The sequence below is a fragment of the Globicephala melas genome, chromosome 13, assembly GCF_963455315.2.
Source record: "Globicephala melas chromosome 13, mGloMel1.2, whole genome shotgun sequence".
Classification (NCBI taxonomy): Eukaryota; Metazoa; Chordata; class Mammalia; order Artiodactyla; family Delphinidae; genus Globicephala; species Globicephala melas.
In genome coordinates, this window is record NC_083326.1 from 83,307,442 (window position 1) to 83,331,678 (window position 24,237).

Here is a 24,237-nt window from a genome sequence, read left to right on the forward strand (position 1 = left end):
AAATTTTAGGCTTTCAAGTGACACAGTGATGTTTCCACCATATTCTGTTGGTTAACAAGGTAAAATAGGACTCAAGGAAAGTCACACAAGCGTATGAATAGCGGGAGATGCTGTTCACTGGAGGCTATCAAAGTAAGTCTATCATAAGGAATTTTGAGAGGCCTGTGGGAATCCAAGTGGAGATGTCTAGCAAGCAGTTGAGTCTACAGCTTGAGGATCCAGATGGGGATTAAAACATGAGAGAGGATAAAACTGTACTCAGAGAGAAGAGCAGGGGGCCAAGGGCAGAAACCTGAGGTCCTGTATCTAAAAAGTGAATATGCAATGAGACTTAGAAAGATCAATCAGAGAGGTCAAAGCAGAACCAAGGCAGTAGAGTTTTAAGGAATGAGTGATCAAGCAATATCTAATGCAGCAGAGGGCACCAGAATGTGGGCTGAAGCGTGTACTGGATTTTAGAAGGTGGTAGACATAATTGCAGGTAGCGGTATCGTTATTGTTGAAGACTTTATTTTTTAGAGAAGTTCTAGATTCCCAGCCAAACTGAGGAGAAGGAACAGAGATTTCCCATCTACCCCCTGACCCCACATTTGCATAGCCTCCCCCACTATACACAGCCCCCGCCAGATGATACATTTGTTACAATTGATGAACCTACATGGACACATCATTATCACCCAGAGTCCATGGTTTACTTCTTCTTGGTGGTGTACATTGTATGAGTTTGGACACATGTATAATTACATGTTCTGTCATTACAGTATCATTCAGAGTATTTTCACTGCCCTAAAAATCCTCTGTGCTCTGTAACAGCAGTTGTTTTGACTGCCCAGAATCCATCTCTCTCTCTCTTTTTTTTTTTTGGCTGCACCACACAAGTGGGATCCCCAACCAGGGATCAAACCCGCACCCCCTGCATTGGAAGGCAGATTCTTAACCACTGGACCACCAGGGAAGTCCCATCTTGTGTATTTCTTGCCCCAGGTTTAACCACTGGACTGCCAGGGAAGTCCCTAGAATCCACCTCTCTTTTTTCAGATAACCGCACCTTAAATTTATCATGCCCTCTCAAAGTCCATGTGGTATGGAAAGGGCTAACATTCTCCCACATACATCACTCCAGGGTAGAGCATGTAATCTGGGTCTGGCCAATTGGAATACTGGATCCACTGTCAAGGCCGCTTTGATTGGTTTAGTGCCAGCCAGTGAGTTTCAATTCTAGAACTTTGTACTGAAAATAATAGGAAAAAGACACTGCCTTGCCAAAATAACATTGAGAAGTAGGGGCAAAGGCCATGATGTGGAGCTGGAGACCAGTCTGTGAAGCCAACCTAGAAATCAGTGGTGCAAAGGGCAGGATGGGGAGAAAGAGGGAGAGACTAAACCCTGTTGACTTTCTGATGACATCCTTTGAGTCCCTGGATCATCCTTCGATGCCTGAAGCTACTCATACCCTGAACTTTTCTGTTATGAGAGACAATAAACTCACTTTTTTTTTTTTGGCTGCACTGGGATCTCAGTTCCCCGACCAGGGATCGAACCCGTGTCCCCTACAGTGGAAGTGTGGAGTCTTAACAACTGGACTGCCAGGGAACTCCTCCCTTATTTTCTTAAACTAGGCTGAGCTTTGTTTCTCTCATTTGCAATCCAAAACAATCTTGACCGGGCGTCCCTGGTGGCGCAGTGGTTAAGAATCTACCTGTCATTGCGGGGGACACGGGTTAGAGCCCTGGTCTGGGAAGATCCCACATGCCGCGGAGCAACTAAGCCCGTGCGCCACAACTACTGAGCCTGCGTGCCTGGAGTCCGTGCTCTGCAACAAGAGAAGCCACCACAAGGAGAAGCCCGCGCACCGCAACGAAGAGTAGCCCTCGCTCGCCGCAACTAGAGAAAGCCCGCGCACAGCAACGAAGACCCAACAAAGCCAAATAAATAAAGAAATTTATTTATTTAAAAAATAAATAAATGAAATAAATAATTTTTAAAAAATTAAAAGGAAAAAATCTTGACCAATACAATAATTAAAATGCAATTTTGAAAGGTTCATGTATATATTTAAACTAATTTTTAAAGTGTTTTTTTAACTTCTCTATGTTATCTTATTTATATATTCTTGGCCACGCAATGTGGCAAGCAGGATCTTTAGTTCCCTGGCCAGGGATTGAACCCATGTTCCCCTGCAGTGGAAGCGCAGACTTAACCACTTGGCGGCCAGGGAAGTCCCTAAATTTGTTTTGTTTTGTTTTGTTTTTAAGATTTTTTTTAAATGTAAACCATTTTTAAAGTCTTTATTGAATTTGTTACAATATTGCTTCTGTTTTATGTTTTGTTTTTTTGGCTCCGAGGCATGTGGGATCCTAGCTCCCCAACCAGGAATCAAACCCGCATCCCCACACACACTGGAAGGCGAAGTCCTGAACTGCCACTGAACTGCCAGGGAATTCCCCTCTCTCATTTAATTCTAACAATAAACCTATGAGGTAGAACGAGTATTGTTTTACTCTCACTTGCTTGCATTCCAAGTATATTACATATATTGTATATATGCATGTTGCACATATTAACACATACGTGTATATATACATATGGGGGAAGTTTATATATTTATGTACCTGTGTATATCTATCTATCCATCCATACATACATATTTATATATATCCACACACATACATATAATAGGAAAAGGTATGTATATTATTTATACTCACAGATGAATGGAAGGAATTAGTAGATCACAGTGGTCACCAGCTGTGGAATACATGTCCCATTCGGTAGAACCTTTTAAGAACTGATGCTGGGACTTCCCTGGTGGTCCAGTGGTAAAGAATCCGCCTTACAATGCAGGGGGCACAGGTTCGATCCCTGGTCAGGGAACTAAGATCCCCCATGCCGTGGGGCCACTAAGCCCGCGCTCCACAACTTCTGAGCTTGCGCGCCTCAGTGAGAGAGCCCGTGTGCCGCAAACTACAGAGCCCAAGCGCCACAACTAGAGAAAAGCCTGCGTGCCGCAACGAAGATCCGGAGTGCCGCAACTAAGACCAGACGCAGCCAAAATTAAAATAAAATAAATAAGTAAATAATAAATTTTAAAAACCCCTTCCATTAAAAAAAAAGAACTGATGCTGGGCTTCCCTGGTGGCGCAGTGGTTGAGAGTCCGCCTGCCGATGCAGGAGACGCGGCTTCGTGCCCCGGTCCGGGAGGATCCCGCGTGCCGCGGAGCGGCTGGGTCCGTGAGCCGTGGCCGCTGAGCCTGCGCGTCCGGAGTCTCTGCTCCGCAATAGGAGAGGCCACAACAGTGAGAGGCCTGCGTACCGCAAAAAAAAAAAACAAGAACTGATGCTAATAAAAAAGTATTAAACAATAGCAAAAGCCTGGAGCAAATATTGATTCAAAGATAACCCTAGAGTAAGGAAAGTCATCTCAGCACTGGTGTGATTTCACCCACGGCATCTTAGGAAAATGGAGATCGGTAAGCAGGCAGGCAGTCCTGAAGCATGTCACATTTTTCCAATATCCCGAGTCTCAATGCAGATTATTGTAACTGTAGCTATTTGCAATCCTTCTGTTTGCATAACTGTTTGCAAAATTGCTGTTCAGATTGACCAATCTATCCATCTACCCTTGGCTTAAAACCATGTAGTGGCTTCTTATCAGATTTGGGATAAAAGTCTCAGTCCTTACTAATGGCTTTTGTGTCCATCAGGGTCCGGTCAGGAAAACAGAATTTAAAATAGGAAATTCATTAAACAGGTGGTGGAGGGCTGAACAAGCAGAAAGGGAACACTGAAGTCATTTAATAATAACTGCAGGAAGCAGCTCCCACTTCTAGGGCTGGAGAACAAAGAGATCCATTGGGGTTAACAGAGAATAAGAATCAGAAGAGGATTCCTGGAGGGCTGGTTCTTATGCCGCTGAGAAAGAGGCACCATGACGTTGGCACTGGCCCTTCAAGAGCTTACGGGAGGGGCCCTGCAAAGCTGGGGCTCAGAACTCTGAAGAGGGGCTGCTGCTGGTACTTCTGAGGTAGCACGCTGAGGCTATTTCTGGAAAGAGCCTGGAGAATGAACCAAATGGCCTGTCAGAAGCAAAATGTCATTACTTACTCTGACAGGAATAGCAAGCAAACGGGCAGGAGTGAGTCCCTCCCCCTGCCTTCCAGTCTCCCTGTATCCTCGCCTATTGACAGAACCTAACACTAGCTGACAAAGGTGCACTACAGTTTGCAGCCCAAATATTGCAGGGCAGGGTGGAGAAGAGTGAATTTGGAGCTAAGAGACCAGCACAGCCTTCAAGGGCCTATGTGATCTAGCCCCTGCCTACCTTCCCAGCCTGATGCCCTCCATTCTCATCATACACTCAGTTCCGATCACATTGGGTTTCTTTTTCTTTCCCCAGACAACCAAGCTTATTCCCACTTCTGGGGCATTTGCGCTCACTATTCCCTCTACCTACAAGTACCTTCTCCCTTGGGACTCACTTATTTAGGGTATAACCTAAAGCCACCAACTCAAAGAGGATTTCTCTGACTTCACCAATCCATAGAAGCAATGATCTCCGCACTCACACTCTGTAAAATTCCCTGTTTTCATTTCACCCATAACATTAATCACTATTTAATATTTAAAAAGTGATTTCTTGTTTGTTTCTGTCCTAAAAAATGTAGGGATCTGTCTTATTTGCCACTGTATGCTTGGGGGACCAGACAGTGTCAGGTATACAGCTCAATAAATGTTGAATTAATGCATTTTAGAGAAAGTAAAAACCTCTATGTATTTATGGAAGCTGGAAGGAAACTTGGAGATCACAGCTGACTCCATCATTTGACAGCTGGGTAAACCGAGGGACAGAGAGCTGAAATAATATACCAAAGGGCACACAGTGAGTGAGAAAAGTGTTGCTTCCTACTTTTCCCAGTGTTTTCACATATATCACCTTATTTTGCTCTCCTACTTTCCTGGTGCAATGGTAGGGTACTTGGGCAATGGTGGGGATTCCAAAATCTTCTTGGGGACAGAAGAGAGAGAATGGATGAGTGACCTCTCCTCCTATGTCCAGGAGGGATCCCCAGGGAAGAGCTGTAACTGGACACCTTACCTGTGTTCAAAGCAAAGAATACCCAGGACACCTATGTTTCTCTGGGACCTTATGACCCAGCTCCCCTGGGTGGAGAAAGGTGCCCGGTTGTTTCCGTGGGGTTAAGGTAGCCCTCTAGTGGACTAACAGTCAAAAGACTTATCCAGGACCTGCAATTAAATTGCTGGGTGACACTGGGCAGCAAGTTAGTTACATGTTCCTGCTGGTCCTCTCTTTCCCCATCTGTAAAACGGTTGGGGTATGTTGGGCTAGGATCGCTGTGGCTCAGCGAGGCTGACTCAGTTGGTTAAGAACTGTGCCCGCGGGTTTTGAATACTGTAAGAGCGGACTCGATAAACCTTTCAATTTAGGAATGAATGGATTAAACTGCTGAAAAGGTCAAGGTGGTGCAGATGTTAAACTGCTGGGACCTAGGCTTCCCAGGTCAAAAGGGGAGGTCGAGGGGTCAAAGGTCGGGTTCCGGTCAAACGCCCGAAAAACCGGAAGTCCCGAGTGGGTCTAATCCTAGTCCGGGCCTCCAGCCGCGTGACTAAATCTCCCCGGGGCGGAGCTGCAGCACCCGGAGAGGGCGGAGTTTGGGGCCTCCCAATGGCAGCGCGGATGTCCTTCCAGCGCAGCCAATCAACGTGGGAAGACGGTAAAATTTAAACCCCCTCCCACGTCCTCCGCTGGGACCTGTCCTGAAAGCGTTTGTATGAAGTGCGGCCGCTCGCCCCGCCCCCTCCGGGGAGGAGGGGAGAAGGGCGGGCTTTCCCTCTCGAGTTCGCCTATCACGGCGGGCAGCCTGGGGAAAGGCGGGCGGCGGCGCCAATCAGGGCAGCAGCCGGGGTCCGGCGGAGCAGTTGGCTACACTTGTAACTTTTTTCGAAAGCTGCGTTTCCCGGGAGATCCTAGGCGGTGACAGAGCGCGGCCATGGCTAGAGGTATTGGCCCGGGTGGCCAGCGCCGGGGCAGCTGGGATAGGGGGTCGCGCTGGAGGCGGGACCGAGGTGGCGGGAGCTGCGGCAGGGAAGCGCTCTCCCGCCGGCTGCTCGCACGGAACGCGGTGACGAGCTGGGGTGCGGGGGGGAGGGGCTGCGGAACCTTCCCCACCTCGTCCCCACCCTCGCTTCCGAAGCCCCCAGAAACCCCTCCCACTCCCGTGCTTCGGTTTCCCCTCTTTAAAGTGTGGGCACCCGGTGGCCTGCCTCTCCCGACGCAATGGGGCCATATGTCAAAGCTGTTTGGAAACTAAAGCGCAGGGCACCTCCAGGGAATGGTTGTCATTGATACAAATGGGGGGAGGGCGAGGCTTCGCCTGCTTAAGGGCTCTCTCTTGTTAGGAAAGGAGGTGACCCCGAGGCGAGGGCGCAGATCGGTAACCTACATGGTGGGGAGCGCGTCGGAGTGGACCCCGCGGCAGGCGCCTTCCTTTCCCTCCCTACTCCCTGAGTCAGCTCTGCGCCGCCGGGGCGGGGACGGGCCCTGCTGGCCCACTTTGGGGTGAAACAGGTCCCCTGGCACCTCCCGGGGCGGCCCTTCGCGCCGCAGCTGATCAGTACTCCTGCCCACGGGAGATGGCTTGGGTGGGTTTGTGCAGCCGCGAGGGAGGCGATGTCCCTGCCTGAAGTTCTTCGCAGTTAGTTGGCTGTCAGGACAGTAAGACCCACGTTATGCGGCAAAGTGATCTCCAACCGCTTGTCATTTCCAGCCGCTGTGTCTCCTTCATGCAAAAACTTTAGCGTGATGGTTCACTTGAATTATTATTTAAAAGAAATAAGTTGAGGTTTTACATTTTTCTCAAAATTCTCAGGGTATTACATATTAGTAGGAATTTGCGTTAATGCAGTATGCTCCCTGTGGCGATCATAATGAATAAAATAAGGATTCATTCAGCAAATATTTATTGGTCTTCTTTGTTGTCAGCTCCTGCACCCAGGTGCATCATTTATTTTCCCAGCATCCCTTTACGGTCTTTTGGGACAAGATTTACCTAGATTATGATTAAGAAATGAGGCATAGTGAACTTCATGTTAAAGAGCTTCGTAACCCAGTCCACACAGAAAAGTAAGATGCCTTAAATATTTTTCTTCAGAAAAGGGTTAAGCATCTAAAAGTATATTTAATAATATCTGACTATTTTATCTGACATATCTTAATAAAGCTGTGCTTCCCTGATTCATTTTTCCCATCACAGCAGCAAAATCATTTAAACTACCTGGGTTTTTTTTGTGTTTTTTTTTTTCAGTACGCGGGCCTCTCACTGTTGTGGCCTCTCCCGTTGCGGAGCACAGGCTCCGGACGCGCAGGCTCAGCGGCCATGGCTCACGGGCCCAGCCGCTCCACGGCATGTGGGATCTTCCCAGACCGGGGCACGAACCCGTGTCCCCTGCATCGGCAGGTGGACCCTCAACCACTGCGCCACCAGGGAAGCCCTAAACTACCTGTTTTAACAGTAGTGCATTAAAAAAAAAATAGCTTGCTTTAATTAATCTGTTGGGGGGAAACAAAGTGAACCACTTTGCCATTGAAATACTTGAATACTCAATATGGGCAAGTAATAATTACCATTGAGGGCCAGGTGCTTTATTATGTCAGTTAATCTTTACAAACTGTTACTTCCATTTTTCAGAGGTGGAAGCTGAAGTCCAAAGTCACTGTCCAGACTCTGGCCATTCTGTGTCTTTGTTTGTTCCGCTCTACCTCCCTTATTTAGCCAAAGTGAAGATGAGTGTACCCAGCTTCTACCATAACAGGTTACAAATCACCTTTGTAATGTACTGGTTAGTGATTCTCAGTGACTCACATGACCCCCCCCCCCCCCCAATGAAGGGTCAGTCTTTTTCTTCTAGAAAAGAGGTCTTTGTTCCTAAGTTGTAGTTCACTTTGAGAGCCCTGCGGAGTCACATGAACAAAATGTTCAGATACTGGGTAACTCCTCTCTGGTTTTGAAGTTTTACAATCATGTAAATATTTACAGCCTCAAGGATATTACTTTGGGCAGGATCCGTACATCTACTTTTCCCCATTTCTACTGCCACTGTCAGATGGCCTCATACTTGGTCTCCCTCTTCCCACTGTGACCATCTCCAATTTATCGTGCCTCAGCAGCTAGAGTGGTCCCCAAGAACACAGATATTTATCATGTGACTCTCACCACTCCTTCTGCCCCTAACCTCCCCTTTTGTTCTTAGGATCAAATCCACAGTCCTCACCCTGGCCTGTAAGGGGCCTACCCACCCCTCTGGCCTCAATGTGCTCCATCTCTGTCTGTGTTCATTGTTGCGTCTTTAGCACAGGGCCTGGAACACAGTAGGTAGTCAATAAATGCTTGTTGAATGGATGAATTGGTATTTTAGTGTCTGAGTTTGAGGAAAGCAGTATACATTTTTTTATGCTGAAGTATCCTCATATCCATCAGTATCTCAGTCATGTGACCCTTAGGCAAGTGATTTATTTTCCCCAAGCCTCGATTTCTACATCTGTGAAATAGAATAGTACCTTCTCATAAATGGTTGGGAAGGTTAAATTAAATAATGCATTATTGTACGGCCTGACACAGTAAACATTCAGTAAGTGCAAGCTATTAGTATCATTGCTGTTGGATTCTATTTCTATGAGACCCTGGGCAACATTAAGAGTTTTTATTTCTGTGACTGGGTATATGTATTTGTTATGCACATATGAACACCTCATGTACAGACAAAACAAAGTGTTTTGAAACTTTACTGAAGGATTTGAACTAAATTTTCTAGCTACTAGAGCTGCAGAGTTGAGAGAAATGGGTGCTAGACTTGTATTTTAATGTATCCCCTGCATTTTGTGGGCTATGATGGAGAAAGCTATAGCCCTGAGTAGGTGTGTGTAGTGGGGGCGAGGGAGTTAAAATAGTATGAGAAATGGACAAGCTGATCTGAGCATCTGCTTCCTGCCTCCAGACCATGATTCCCATGATAGTTTGGCAACAAACTACAAACCTTCTCTGCCCTGCAGAGGTAACAGACACTGTTTCAGATGGCTCAACCTGGGTGTCAGAGTGTCACTTTAGAATCCTAACTCTGCATAGTCTCTTGGGTATTCAAGTGGGCAGACTAGCCTACTCCACTGGAGTCAGTGGTTGGATGGGTATGGCAGGGGTTCCCCAGCCCTGCTCTGAAGGATTCTAAAGCACGAGCTGATTTGGGAGGTGTTGTCCTGAGCAGTGTCTTGCCATTTAATCCACTGTCTTATCCCTTCTAACGGGAGGCAGCTACTTAAAGTGACAGCCATTTGTTTATCTGTGGATGTCAAAGGTGCCCTGGGTACGTTATGGAATTCATAGTTCTTAGTTTTTATCCACGAGGATGCTGAGGCCTAGTCTGGGTAAGGGAGTTGGCTATGGTCACAAAGCACCTCTGGGGCAGATGCAGGGAGAGATACCCAATCTTTGCCTCTCAGGCCATAACCCAAGGCTAGATGCCCCGAGGTCTCTTGTTTGCATTATGACTTTGAACAAATACAGGGACTCTTTTGGCCATGGGCCTTCAAACCCTAATGGCTACAGCACAGTGGTTCAGGGCAGTAAGGTATACTGGAACCCCTGCCTCCCAGGACATTTCCTCGGGGACAGGAGACTTGGGTGACTTGCTAAACCCTCTGCAACACCATTTGCTCCTGTATGTTTATTTCCTCACCTGTAACCTGGAAGTTAGTGGCCAGGAGTGTAGGCTCTGGTCTGTTGGCCTGGTAATCTATTTCTAGTTCTGAGAACTTGGCCAAGCTCCTCACTTCTCCGAGGTTGTTTTCCCTGTCTGTGGAAGAGAAAATAATGGTGTCTACCTTCAAAGGGCTGTTGTGAGGTCTGAATGGCATAAGGTATGCAAGAGAAGCACCCAGCAAACATACCGTTATAATTCCTCGCTCTATTTCCCCAGGGTCCGGACCGGTCAGGTGCAGACCGCCTGGGTTTGACACCTAACCTGATCGCTTTCTAGTTCTGTGGCTTTGGACAAGCCTCTGCACCTCCTTGGAAGCTCAGTATCCTCATCATAAACGGTTAGCCACAGGACCTGGCCCCCAGGGGCTTGCCGGGAAGGTTAAATGCCCAGGAAAACACTCCGTGAGCACAGGCTCGGGCACACAAGAGGGCTCTCGCCTGTCGCGTTCACCGCTGCCGACTGCGCCTGGCACGGACGGGTCTCCCGAAATAGCCGTTGAGCCAGCGAGAGTAGGAGCCTGGCCGGCCGAGAGCCCGGGCTGTCATTATCATGTTTCACACCCCTTCCTCCCCGAGTGGCTGAGGACGCGCGAGAGGGGGCGCGCCCGAGTCGGGATTCCTCGCGGCCGCGGGGCCCGCCCTCCTTCGTTCCCTCCCCTTCTCCCTCCCTCGCTCCGGAGGAGCCTCGCAGCGCCGCCCCTGCCAGCCCCCGCCCCGGCCGGGAGCGGACGGTGGGTGGCGGCAGCGGCGAGCGGGCGGGCCGCGGAGGACGCGCCGCCAGCGCCTCCCTCCTTGCGTCCTCGGTCCCGGGCCGGCCGGGGCTGCCGCGGCGCGCGGGTGCCGGGCTCTGCCTCGCAGGCCATGGGGGAAGGGGGCGCCGTGGGGCGCCGCCGGCCCTTCCCCGGGGCGCCGCGGCGGCGCTGGTGGCGGCGGCAGCAGCAGCAGCAGCGGCAGCGGCAGCGCTGGTGGCCGGGCCGCGGCGGCGGCGGCGAGGGCGAGGGCGCGGGGCGCGCCGCCATGGGCCTGGCCGGGCTGCAGGTGGGTGTGTCGGGCCCGGCCGCGCGGGGGGCGGGCGGCGCGCGGGGCCCGGCCGGGCCGGGCGGCGGGAGGGCGACTCGGGCCCCGGCCTGGCCCCGCCGGCCGGCCCCGGCCTCCCGGCGGCGCGGGCGGCCCACCGCCGCCGGGCCCTCGGAACATGGCTGCGGCGGGAGGCGCCGCCGCGGCGCCCGGCCCGGGCGGCCCCGCTCCCCGCCCCGCCGCGCCCTGAGCGCCCCCTCCCCCGCTTCCCCCGGGTCCCCCTCTCCAGGCAGGAAGATGTCCAAGCCCCGCGCGGTGGAGGCGGCGGCGGCGGCGGCGGCGGTGGCAGCGACGGCCCCGGGCCCGGAGATGGTGGAGCGGAGGGGCCCGGGGAGGCCCCGCACCAACGGGGTAAGCAGGCACCCTCCCCGCACTCGCTCGGCGCGCCCCGAAGGGCCGTGCGGCCGGGCGCCCCTGCCGACCCCGCTCCGAGAGCACGTGGGCGCCCCCGCGGCCCTGGGGCGGGGGTGCGGGCGGGGCGCCCGGCCGGGCAGCTTCCTTTTCTGCTGCCTGCCTGGGAGTGGCGTCCACACCCGCTCCGCCATGACCCTAGCAGTGTTTGACCTCGTAAAAGTTTGTGTCTTTATGGCATTTCCAGGCCCCGAGACCCAGCCACCCCTGTGGTGGCCGCCTTCCCAGAGTGTGCGGGGCCTGCCCGGGGCCCTCGGGGAGGTCACAGGGTCTCGCTGACTTGGTGTTGAATGGCTCACCAGGCAGAAAGGCTCAGTAGGGTTTCTGGGAAGGCCCTCCTCCTGTCTGTGCTTACTCAGAGGAGAGGCCGCACACCCAGAGACACCAGCAGTGACCTGTCCGCCCCACCGGTCTGCCCACCGCAGTCGAGTAACCGCCCTAAATGCGACGTCTCTAGGCGTTTCTTCCTTTAGCTCTGCACCCCCCCAGTTAGCCCGAGAGAACTACCCCAACCGCAGCCCAGTCCCGCAGTCCGTGGAGGCTGCTGGGCTGCATGATTTGAGAGGGGCCAGGCTTGGGCACACAGAAGGCTCAGGCAGTAATGGCAGGTCCTGCCAGCTGACCTCAGGACTGAGAAGTGGTTGATCAGGTTCCCTGAGGCCCGCTTCTGTGCCAGAGTTCCTGCAGCTCCTGCCAGGGCAGTTCCCTCCTGCACTAGGCCAGCCCTTCCCATCCCGGCCTTGTTTACCCTGGTCCTTCTGACCTCCTTGCTACGGGTAGGTTGTTTCCTTCTTATATAGACCTTTGTGGACGGCTGGTTCTGCTGGCCAGATGGTCCCCCCTTAGCGAATGGAATTAGAGACGGACTTGGACCTGGGGGATTCTGAACCTTCCACTGCTCTGCTGGGGCTGGAGTAGCCCAGTTTTTGAGAGATGTTGTCTATTTTTTGTCTTTTGTATTCTGATTGCCCCCTTGGCTGCCTAAATCTTGTGGGATCTTCTTCTTCAAGCCTCTTTCAGAATATGCATTTGTCGTTTTAGGAGAATGTATTTACCGGGCAATCAAAGATCTATACCTACATGAGCCCGAACAAATGCTCTGGAATGCGTTCCCCCCTTCAGGAAGAGAACTCAGTTGCACATCACGAAGTCAAATGCCAGGGGAAGCCGTTAGCCGGAATCTACAGGAAACGCGACGGTAAGCCTCTGAAATGGCCCTGTTCTGACCATAGCTGGCCGGCTCGCATCCTGCAGAATAATGTAAATGTGCTAAATTTTTATCCAGCCTTTTCAAGCCAAAGTTCAAGAGGGTTGAACCATGTTTGGTCTTGCTGCTGGGAAACACAGACAAGGGGGAAAGAGCTGCCTGTTCCAGGGCGTGTGCCCTGTTGGTCTGACAGGTTCTCCCTGCTTTCACAAGAGTTAGCGTGTCCTTCAGGCTTGATTATCTTGCCAAGTTGCAACAATATGGCACCTGGCCTGTTGTTAGAGAGGCTCACAGGTGCTAAAAGTACGGAAATTATGAGTCTAGGTTGTCCGGACCAGGCTCTTGCACTCCCGCTGAGTCGTGTGAACCTAAGGAACTGATTTCCTTCCCTTTTATGAGGTGGCCTTGACGTCAGTTCTAAAGTTTCTTTCTACTCAAGTGTTCAGTGCTAGTCTCTGGAGCATCATACTCTGGAATGAGATTTGGGGTTAAAATATTGAGCAAGAAAATTAATGGTTATTGAAAATTCTGTCTGGCCCTGCAAAACACGCTGAGACCTCTTACACATCTTGTTCTAACCCAAATATTCCCTTTTAAAGCTGAGGGCGGGGCGGGGGCGCCGGTGCACGTGAGCTTTTCCCAATTCACCGTGCTCCTTTCTGATTAAACCTTGCCTTAGAGAAGCAAAACTCTGGCTATCAGCAGCTCCGTACCAGGAAGCTTTGTATTCGTTAACAGAAAGTGCCGTAAGAGATGGGGTGGCCCAACCTCTGGGCCAGATCTGAGGCCCCGTAAAGGGATGGGGTGGCCCAACCTCTGGGCCAGATCTGAGACCCCGTAAGGGATGGGGTAGCCCAACCTCTGGGCCAGATCTGAGGCCCCGTAAGGGATGGGGAAGCCCAACCTCTGGGCCAGATCTGAGGCCCCGTAAGGGATGGGGTAGCCCAACCTCTGGGCCAGATCTGAGACCCAGGGGCAGGAGCCGGCCCTCTGCCTGATTCCCCCTGGGACATAGGGTGATGTTACTTCATATGACTTAAAGGTTCCAATCCTAGCTCTGCCATTGATCAAAGGAAGGGACGTGGGCAATTTGCTACTCTTTTCTGAGCCTCCGTTCTCTCTGTACAGTGGGAGAGAGAGGAGTCCTACAGGACCATTCTGAAGGTCAGTTAAAGAGCAGGTGCAGATGGGCTTTGTGAGGGAATTCCCTGGTGGCCCAGTAGTTAGGACTCGGCTCTTTCACTGCCCTGGACCCCAGGTTCAGTCCCCGTTCGGGGGAATTAAGATCTCAAAAGCCGTGCAGTGCGGCCAGAAAAAAGGAGTGGGGGGCGGCTTTGTGAGCGCTGCATACGTCAGCCTGTTCTCCACTGGGCTGTGAGCATCACGGCCTGCCCCTCCCCGCAGTTCAGCGTAGGCAGCACTCAGAACAGCACTCACCACACTGGGTTGGGGAAGGGGCTCTTTTGAGATGGCACTCAGCCAGTCTCACGTCCCCTCTAGAACGCGGCAGGATGTAGATTGTCCTAAATGGGGACACGGGGCACAAGCTAGCTGATTTGACTCGTAGTGTTATTACGTGGCGACAGTCAGAATTGGGGGCTGGAGGAACATTGGAGGAGACCCCAAGGTCCAGGTTCTTGTCCATGATTCTAGACCCTTTTCCTGCCTTGATGCAGACTCAACATGACTGCTGATGTTCACGAGCACCACCCACTTGTAGGGTTACGCCTGACGCCTTACCTCCACCCAGGAGGGCGTACAAGGAGCCAGAATGGTCTGGATGGGTGCTGATGTATTTATTTTTCTCTTTTGTTTATTGAGATATAATTCTGATATCCTGAAGTTCACCATTTTAAAGGGTACAATTCAGTGGTTTTTAGCATATTCACAGATATGTGCGACTATCACCTCTGTTAAACTCCAGTACATTTTCATCACCCCAAAAAGAAAACCTGTACCTATTCACAGTCGCTCCCCATTCCTCCCTTCCCCCAGCCCCAGGCAGCCCCTAATTTATATCCTGTCTCTATGGATTTGCCTATTCCGGACATTTCATATAAATAGAATCATCTAATACGTGGCCTTTTGTGTCTGGCCTCTTTGACTCATTATAATGTTTTCAGGGTTCATCCATGTTGTAGCCTGTGTCAGTACTTCGTTCCTTTCTGTGGCTGAATAATATTCCATCCTGCAGATGTACCACATTTTCTTGACCCATTCATCATTTGATGGACGTTCAGGTTGTTTCCATTTTTTGACTATTAATAAGCTGCTGCAGACGTTCATATACAGGTTTTTGTGTAGACATCTGCTTTTAATTCTCTTGATAGATTCCTAGAACTAGAATTGCTGGGTCATATGGTAACTCTATGTTTAACATTTCGGAGAACTGCCAAATTCTTTTCCAAAGTGACTGCACCATCTTACATTCCCACTAGCAATGTATTATTTAATTATCTGTTAAAAGTAAAATCTCTTTTGAAAAAAAATAGTCCAACACTGGTGCTCCACAACTATTTTTAGTAACAAGTCATTGGCGACGTCCCTCGACAACACACTGACTGGTGTCGGGGCACCGTGCTGGGAACCACTGTGAACACTGGGCTTCGACCCTGTTAGAACAGGGAATTTAAAAAAAAAAAAAAAAAAGAAAAAGTCTGAAATGAATCACTCCAGGCAGCTAGCTCTTGGGGAAGAGGTCTTTGCTGGGGAGAGGTTCTGCTTTATTGCCTTACTCCTGTCCACCAACACTGGCCCACCCTTTAGGAATTTAGCTTTTTTCCCTGGGGTCTGCAGCCCATTTCCTGAAAAGCCATTGGTCGAGCCCTCACGCCAGTGTTGCTGACCGTGGTGCTTCTGCTTCAAGGGCTCTTTCAAGATGCAGAAGGCCCGATGTGTTGATTAATTAGATGAGAGGGATCCACTCACAATGTATATGTTGACTCATCATGGTGTAACATTTCAAATATCTTATAATTGTATTTCTCAATTATACCTCAACAAAGCTAGAAAAAGAAAAAAAAGATGCAGAAGACCAAAAGCTGCACCCAGTGTCTGGGTCAAAAAGTAAAGCCAGACGCTTTGCCCAAGATACTGGTTAGTGGACACCAGGCTTAACAGCCCAAGGGCACGGCTGCCCAACACGCCCCATCCCTCTCTTCTCTCCAAGCCTGTCTTAGCATGCGGCTGAGGGCTGGAAAGTGGGAGCCGGTGGGTCCAGAGTCAGCCTGTCTCCCCCCACCCTCTGCCCACAGAGAAAAGAAACTCTGGGAATGCAATACGAAGCTCCATGAAGGCCGAGGAACAGAAGATCAAAGACGCCAGGAGAGGTCCCCTGGCCCCTTTTCCAAACCAAAAATCTGAAGCAACAGAACCTCCCAAAACCCCGACCTCGTCTTGTGATTCTCCCAATGCAGCTGCCGCCAAGCAAGCCCTGAAAAAGCCCGTCAGGGCCAAACAGGCTCCCAGGAAAAAGTAAGCGCCCCCTGGAGGCCACCCCTAACACAGGGCAGCCTGCCCAGTGCCGGCAGGGGTGAGGCCGCCCACCCTCTCAGCCCCTTGAGCCGTCAAGGCTCAGATTCCTGAGTCGCCACCGGGGACACCACTGTTTGTCAGCATCTTGGTCTGTCACGGGTCCAGAGCTCAGGAGCCCGCTCCCCGCCGAGAGTAGGCAGCCTGTCTTTGACACTCTCTGAGGCCCCCGTGGGCAGGTGAGCCTGAGTGACCCTGGGCCACGGTGGACAGAGGTGTTGAAGTGACATGGCTTCCAAGGAGCCTGCTGCTCGGGGGTTGTGTGCCTCCTGGACGTGAATGTGGTCTCGGTGCTAATACTTGTTTTCTCCTCTTCCTTTCTCACCCCAGAGCTCAAGGAAAAACGCAGCAGAATCGTAAGCTCACAGATTTCTACCCTGTTCGAAGGAGCTCCAGGAAGAGCAAAGCTGAGCTGCAGGTAGAGTCCCGTGGTTTTGATTCCGGCTCTCGGAAGGGGCAGGGCATCCCAGTGGGCGGTGCTTGCCGTGCACAGCCTGAGCTCGCTTTGTATCATCTTGGGACAAGTCTCTTGGCCTCCATGGCCTCGATATTCTCCTTGGTCTAGTGGGGGCCGTCATAACTCTCTGGGTCACCATGAAGCTTAGTTACGACGCCTCTGTGAAGGAGCCTTGTCGCCTGTAGCACGTGGCCTGGAAAGTCAGGACTTACCATGAAAGTGGCTTTGGCAGGGCCGTTGGAGCCTAGGAACATGAAGGCTGCATGCTCTTGGGAGGCTTGTTTTTCTGCTGTCCAGAAGTTTCATGTCTCGAGGTGGTGAAGAGCAGTGGCTTGGGAACCACTTCCTGGTCGTATGACGTCGGGCCAGTTACTTAACCGCTCTGTGCCTCTCTGTCCTGTCTGTAAAATGGGATAATAAAGTAGTACCGTGTGCGGTTGTTGGGAGGCTGCATTCTTAAGTTAATGCACGTAGAACACTTAGAACCGTGCCTGGTATGCACTGAGCACCTGTTAACTATCGTCACTTGCTTCCCCTGTGTTGTCCCTTCCCGGGGCCCCTCTCTGCTCTTTCCCACCCAGCCACTGTCCCTCAGAACGTGCGAAAACCAGGCAGGAAGGCTGACTGGGCTGTGAGGCCCCTGCCTGCCGTGTTTGCAGAGTGCTGAGCTGTGCACAGGCGATCAATATTTGATGCAGTGAGGTGGGGTTATTGCCTTTCTGTTAGGGAAACCCAGGGTGTGGCCGGGCCCTGCAGCCCCCGGCTGCTTCTGTCCACCCTCCCACCCCGGGAGCGGCAGAATAACCCGCAGGCTTGGGAGTAGCGCTCAGGATTGCCCCCCACGAGGGAGGTGGGGGCCTGGCCTTTCAACCGGAACAGACCCCTTCAGCCTTTTGATGTGAGAGCTGTGGCTGTACAGATGCTGATCTAGCCTCTCTCCACCCCCCCACCTCTGAACTGGCAGGACTTCCTTTAAAAAGGGGGGGAGGTCCATCTTTCCCCCTAGAGAGAAGCTTTGGCTTTATTTCCTTAGAAAGGCAGCGTCTTTCAGCCAAGAACAAGCTGTTGCAAGCTGTTTGCCTGCAGCGGGAGGCAGTGTGAGGTCATCGTAGAGACGGCACTGCAGAGGGCGAGGCGGTGCCCAGCCCCGCTCAGAGCCGCCGCGCCCGCACGGGGAGGCTGGGGCTCCACCAGGCGCCGCTCTGGGCTGTGGGGCGGGGCGGGCAGCTGAGTTGGCCTTTTTAATTAAAAACAACAACAACGGGGCTCTCTGTCGGGGCAGTGGAGGCTGCAGTAGGGTGCGCCGCAGGTCTGCCGGACCCTGCAGCAGGCGGGCGGCAAGCAGCAGGCGGCACAGTAAAGCTCACGCTGTCCCTGGACGCAGAGCCAGTGGCGAGGGAGAGACACGCTGTGCCCGCCGCCGTTTGTGTTGGCTCTGCCGCGCGCGCACCGCGGCCAGGTGGTCGCCGGCCAGGACGGCGAGGCAGCTGTCGGCCGGGCTGCTGGGCTGCGGCTGCCAGGGCGGCGGCAGCTCTTGACTGCAAAGTGAAGCCCGAGGGCGGGGCAGCTGGGCCTCGTCTCAGGGGTGAGGTCAGGCCTGACCTGCCTGCCCTCCGGGGCTGGCCGAAACCGAGGCCCGGGGCTGGGTGTGGGCAGCGGGGGTGAGACGGACAAAGAGCTCCGCAGACAACACCTTGCTCCCTTCCCGCCCACTCAGGCCCTGGGTCCCCCGTGGGCTGCTGCCGGAATCCTCTTTAGGACGCTCAGAGCTGGCTGATCACATGCCCCAAACCCCGAGCCTCCAGAGTGAAACTCAGGGCCGTGCATTCAGGGCCTCCACGGCCCCGGCTCTCCTCACCTTGTCTCCTCTGCCTTGTTCTGTCACGGCAGGAAAGTCCCCCGTCGCCTATCTCAGTTCTCCCACGATTACTCCCATTTATCTCTGCACACTTGTAACTGATTCATCATTTAACAAGGTAGCTGTGTGTGTGCACGTGGGGTGGCGGGGGGCCGTTGTTGCTTTGAGGGCTTACTGTGTGCCAGGCACTGTTCTAGGCCAGAAGATTCCGCAGTGAGCAGGCGGTGGGCACACGCACCCCGTCTAAAGGGCGCAGCCTCTGAACAGCCCTGGCTGCTGTCGTATGAAGTCAGAGTCCTGATTTTTAAATGTCAGCAATTTCGCTATTTTCTAGAAGTCTGCATGGGCCAAACAGAACATAGCCACAAGCCCGATTCTGCCCTTGGGGCCACCACTGTCTCCCTCTTGGCCTCTTTAAACCCCGGGTGGCGACGGTCCGCCTCAGACGGGCATTGAGGAAAGGATGGGGGCTTGGGGGCTTGGGCATCCTTTGGGACCAGTGCCCTGGAGGCCAACTGCAAGTGACCTGCGGGCGGCCGGGGCTCCTGGAATGGCCTCGGAGAGAATGCTGACGCACGTCTCATTTTTTCTTTCCTCCCCACCCAGTCTGAAGAAAGGAAAAGAATAGACGAATTGATTGAAAGTGGGAAAGAAGAAGGAATGAAGGTAAGGGGCCGCAGGGCCCACTCGTGGAAGTTAAGGCTGTGAAGTCGCACCTTCCCTGGTGCAGAGGCTCACATAGGAGCTGCGCTGCTTCAACCCTCTGATGGTCACTGTGACCAGGCGGGCTGTTACAGGTTGTCCAGGGACCAAATGCTAAAAGTGTCGTTAAAGGGAAGGCCTCACGAAGGAAACATGAGATGTCACCCTGAGGAAACTTTTTAAAAATTATGATGAAATACATGCAACATAAAATTTACCATTGTAACCATTTTTAAGTGTACAGTTAAGTACATCCTACAGTCACAGTTGTGCGATGATCATCTCTGTCGAGTTCCAGAACTTTTTCATCCTCCCAAACGGAAACCCCGAACCCATCTGCACTCACTCGCGTTTCCTGCCCTCAGCCCCTGACAGCTACCAGTCTGCTTGCTGTCTCTGTGGGTTTGCCTGTTCTGCACACTTCATGCAAATGGAATCATAGAATCTGTAGCCTGTTTTATCTGGCTTCTTTCATTTAGCATGACGCATAGGGAAACTTTTAAAAGGACAAACTGATCAGATTTTTCTAGACTGTTTTCCTGGGAAATGGCAATGCCCAGGAAATTTGCTTTTCTCTTCATATATTTCAGACACACTGGGTGGATGAGAGGGGAGCAAGTCTCCATAGTGGTGGCCAGATGGCCCTGGACTAGGACCCAGGGGTTGGAAAGCTTCAGTTTCCACCCACCATTGAGGGGGATCTGAAATTTTTTTTTTTTTTTTTTTGCCCACACTGCACGGCTTGCGGGATCTTAGTTCCCTGACCAGGGATCGAACCTGTGCCCCGTGCATTGGAAGCTCAGAGTCCTAATCACTGGACCGCCAGGGAATCCCCTGGGGCAGGGGCCCCCAACCCCTGGGCTGCATGACCAATACCGGTCCCCGGCCTGTTAGGAGCCGGGCCGCACAGCAGGAGGTGAGCAGCGGGCGGGCGGGCGAAGCCGCATCCCCGCTACCCATCGCTCGCATCACCTCCTGAACGTCCCCACCCCCGTCCATGGAAAAATTCTCTTTCACGAAACCGGTCCCCAGTGCCAAAAAGGATGGGGACCGCTGCCCTAGGGGGGATCTGAATTTAAGTCTGGACCCCTCAAGCAATCACCCACCATCTCCAGAAAATGGAGTGAGGAGAAACCCAGGAGGGTTAATTATGGGATAAAGGAGAGACTCAGAACACTGGGTCCTACTACTCCCCCGAAGAGGCCAGGACGTGGATTTGAGTCTGTGCTACACGGCTTCCTAGCTTTGTGGCCGTGGACACAACTCTGCCTCTCTAATCCCGTTTTCTCACCTGCAAAATGGGGCAGCACCCACCTAGCAGATCTCTCAGGATCTGGCGTAACAAGGCTCTGCAGATGGGCACGAGGGAACTCTGGGGCGATGGATTGTGGCAATAGTTGCACAACTGTATATGTTGACTAATACCCATCAGACTGTACATGTGAAATGAGTGAATTTTATGGCCTGCCGCAGTAAAGCTGTTCCAAGAACGCGGTGCAAGCCTCCCGCCCCCGGAAGCCGGCGCTGCACTGTGGCGTTTGTTGCTGTTATGAACCAACCCTCCCTCTTGGCACCACCCAACAGATTGACCTCATTGACGGCAAAGGCAGGGGCGTGATTGCCACCAAGCAGTTCTCCCGGGGCGAGTTTGTGGTGGAATACCACGGGGACCTCATCGAGATCACCGACGCCAAGAAGCGGGAGGCTCTGTACGCGCAAGACCCCTCCACGGGCTGCTACATGTACTATTTTCAGTATCTGAGCAAAACCTACTGGTAAGTCCCCTAGTGCTTCGAGTGGCTCTTCCCCGCCCCGGCAGAGGTCCAGCCAGAGGGCCACCGAGGGCATCCTGACTCTCCTGCAACAGCTTCTTGTTTAGTTCTTGCTACCTTTTTTCAAAGCTGTGATGCAGCTCCCCCACTCCCCCACTTCCCATGTTTAATTTTGGGGATCGGAGCGGTTCTGGATGCCATCTCGTGGGACAAGACGTAGACCAGTCTCATGAAAGCCTGCGTAGGGGCTCACCTGGCCTCTCCTCTGGGACCCGTGGCCAGAACAGCTCTGGGAATTGCTGACTTCTCTGTCCCCAGTGTGGCAGTGTCATTGATTGCTTTTTCTTTAATAGACTGTACTTTTTAGAGCAGTTTTAGGTTCCCGGCAAAACTGAGTGGAAAGTACAGAGCGTTCCCATGTACTGCCTGCCTCCACACCCGCACGGCCTCCCCCCACTGTCAACATAGTTGATTTTTATTCACTTATTTATTATGCAGAACTTCCACAAAGAGCCTTTTGCATTCCCGTCTAGGCCTGCCCCCTGCCTCGGATCCCCCACACCGAGCGCCTCTCTGGGCTCTTAAAGATATTTTTTTTGAGTTACTTCGCTTTCCCAAAAACGTGGCCCTAAATAACCGTCCCACCAGAGCTGAGAGCAAGCATGACTCTGACTGGGTTCAGAACCCTCTTTATCAATTTAATCCTCTGCCGCCCTCCCTCCCCACCAGCGTGGATGCAACCAGAGAGACAAATCGCCTGGGAAGACTGATCAACCACAGTAAATGTGGGAACTGCCAAACCAAACTGCACGACATCGACGGCGTGCCTCACCTCATCCTCATTGCCTCTCGCGACATCGAGGCTGGGGAGGAGCTCCTGTATGACTATGGGGACCGCAGCCGGGCTTCCATCGAAGCCCACCCCTGGCTGAAGCATTAACCCCACGGCCCCGCCCCCCCCTTCTTCAATGGACGAAGTGCCCTCAAAGGGAATTGACTTTTTTTTTTTACACATTTAATCTTAGCAGATTCCTTCAGATGTTTTTAAAAAAGTATATTAAGATGCCTTTTCACTGTAGTATTTAAATATCTGTTACAGGTTTCCAAGGTGGACTTGAACAGATGGCCTTATATTACCAAAACTTTTATATTCTGGTTGTTTTTGTACCTTTTTTGCATACAAGTCAAACGTTTGTGCTTCCCGTGCATGCAGTCAAAGACTCAGCACAGGTTTTAGAGGAAAGAGTCGAACACGAACTAGGAAGCTGGGCGATGCGCCTTCGTCCACCTGAGGAGCCGGGACTCTCTCCCCTCCTCAGCCCTGACGTCCCAGTGCCAGGCGGGCGCGAGGAAGAGCTGCCTCCCCACGGCCTGGACGGGATGTTCCCAAGCTCTTGTTTTCCTGACATCTCGACAGGCGCACATGGAAGTGTATGAATATTTTTTAAAAAGGTTTCACAGTAAGATAGTCTTCCCCTCTGCTTTCTCGAAAGCTTACTGACCCGGTGGCTCACGGGCCGGGCCTAGATTTACTCTTCCACGGGCTGCCGCTTTTCTGGGCACCTCGAAGCATCAGGGCGGGGAATCAAAGCAGATGTGGGCAGGAACAAGCACTGCTTACCTAGCCCTGCCGGGCAGGGGTTCCCGAAACTGGGTTAATTTCTTTATAGAAATGTGAACACTGAGCTTATTTTAAAAAAAATAATAAAAATCAAAAAACAAAAAAGAAAAAAAAGAAACCACAGAAGACAACTTACATGTATATAGGTCTTGAAGTGAGTGACGTGGCTGCGTTTTTGTTTGGGTTTTTTTTTTTTAGTTTGGCTTTTTTTCTCCCCCTTGGTTTTGTTTCTGTAGAAGAGATTTGAGATGGTACACTATTCTAATCAAAAATAAAGTTTTGTAGTGCGACCAGAAATTACTTACCCAATTCCCCACCTCCCCACCCCCGCCCCAACCTGATTCTGCTGGGTTGAAAGTTCCAGACCTGCTGTCAAGGCTTTTGTTTGTCAGACCCCCTGGTGTCCTTCCTGTGAAGATGCAGCCGTGAACCAAAGGGTGAGCCTACAAGCCCCGAAATGCAGGGTCCCCAGCCCAGCTGCTGGAGTGCAGGGGAGCGGGCGGGCCCAGCGGCCCAGGGATCACGGCTAAGGGTAAAGTTTTCACCTCGACTGTGACAGCAGGAAGAGCAGCAGGTAGCTTCCTCCCAAAGGGAAACCGATTCCCACTTTCTGTTAACCTGTAGTTCAGGGGCCTGGGGCTCTGGAGCCGTGACGTGGGGTCTCCTGGCCCCCTGCTCCCAGGTAAATGTGAATGGAGACAGGCATGAGAGCCTGTCCTCAGCTTCAGTGCCCCTGTCCCGGTCTCACGACGGTGCTACCTAAGAAAGTCTTCCCCCCACCCCACACTTGCCTGGTCAGTGGTCAGTGAATTGGAGGAGGATCTGATGGGAGTGTGTAAATGTGAGATAAAATGTCTTGGTTGTACCTGTTTGTGGTTTAGCTTTGTATTTAAAAAAAAAAAAAGGAAATAAACTTGAAAATTATTTGTCATCATAAAAATGAAATGAAAATTAAAATATTTATTGCCAGGCGAGGCTACGTGTGTCATTCTGGTTTTTTGTGTTTTTTGTTTGTTTGTTTTTTACAAGGCAGAGGCAGAAGAAAGGTTGCATTTTTTTGGTTTTGTTTTGTTTTTTGTTTCGGCCACACTGCACGGCTTGTGGGATCTTAGTTCCCCAACCAGGGATTGAACCCTGGCCCTCGGCAGTAAGAGCACAGAGTCCTAACCGCTGGACTGCCAGGGAATTCCCGTTTTATTTTACAAAGGGCCACACACCAGTGTGAATCAGTTTTGGTGACTGTCCTCCTAGGGGACAGTCTCTTCATTTTTATCATGAGGGGGGGTCAGAGGTTGCTTGTGGAGATTAGAAGTTAAACATGTTGCCCCCTTAGAACAGTGCCTGGCAAGTAGCATACATTTCAGCTGTTGTAACTGTCATTGTTGTTTCTAACGTGCTAGAGTTGATTCTCAGGTAGGCGTCTCAATGGTGCTGGAAGTCGTCGTGTCCCCCGCCCCGCCGCCAGCCCAGATCGCCATCCCCACCGCACACGCCACCACCCGCCCCGAGAGGCTTAGTTCCCTCAGCCCCAGGCACTAGAGGCAGGTTGGGATGGTGGGTAGAGTCCTTGGTTTACAGGTGGAAGAGCCATTCCCGGCATCGATCGGCTCTAAGCATTTGTCAGCTGTCACCCTGAACAAATCACTTACCCTCTGAAATTTGTCCATCAGGTTCGGAACAGCCTCTGCCCACCTGCCTTGCAGGGGTTTCCGCAGGATTCAGTCGTCACGTATTACTGCCTCCTCACGTTGGAGGGGAAGTGTGGCCTGGTGGCCAAGTGCTCGGCCCTGGAACAGAACCTCAGGTTCCAGCCACTTAGCAGCTGTATAAC

At 52.0% G+C, this 24,237-nt stretch overlaps 1 protein-coding gene across 4 annotated transcripts; it reads left to right on the forward strand.

Annotated features, from left to right (window-relative positions):
• Window positions 1-5,911: 5,911 nt before the first annotated feature.
• Window positions 5,912-23,394, forward strand: KMT5A (lysine methyltransferase 5A). Of its 4 annotated transcripts, none has more exons than XM_030860085.3 (8): window positions 5,912-6,018; window positions 11,077-11,198; window positions 12,300-12,456; window positions 15,720-15,939; window positions 16,327-16,414; window positions 18,918-18,977; window positions 20,598-20,788; window positions 21,515-23,394. In XM_030860085.3, the coding sequence occupies exons 1-8, from the start codon at window positions 6,009-6,011 to the stop codon at window positions 21,723-21,725; spliced, it is 1,059 nt and encodes a 352-aa protein (XP_030715945.1). In that variant the 5' UTR covers window positions 5,912-6,008; the 3' UTR covers window positions 21,726-23,394. The 4 variants fall into 4 exon arrangements, with proteins under 4 accessions (XP_030715945.1, XP_030715946.1, XP_030715944.3 ...); XM_030860086.3 differs by lacking the exon at window positions 5,912-6,018 and adding an exon at window positions 10,602-10,808; XM_070046999.1 differs by lacking the exon at window positions 5,912-6,018 and adding an exon at window positions 10,791-10,808 and having other exon boundaries at window positions 11,081-11,198.
• The last annotated feature ends 843 nt before the right edge of the window (window positions 23,395-24,237 follow it).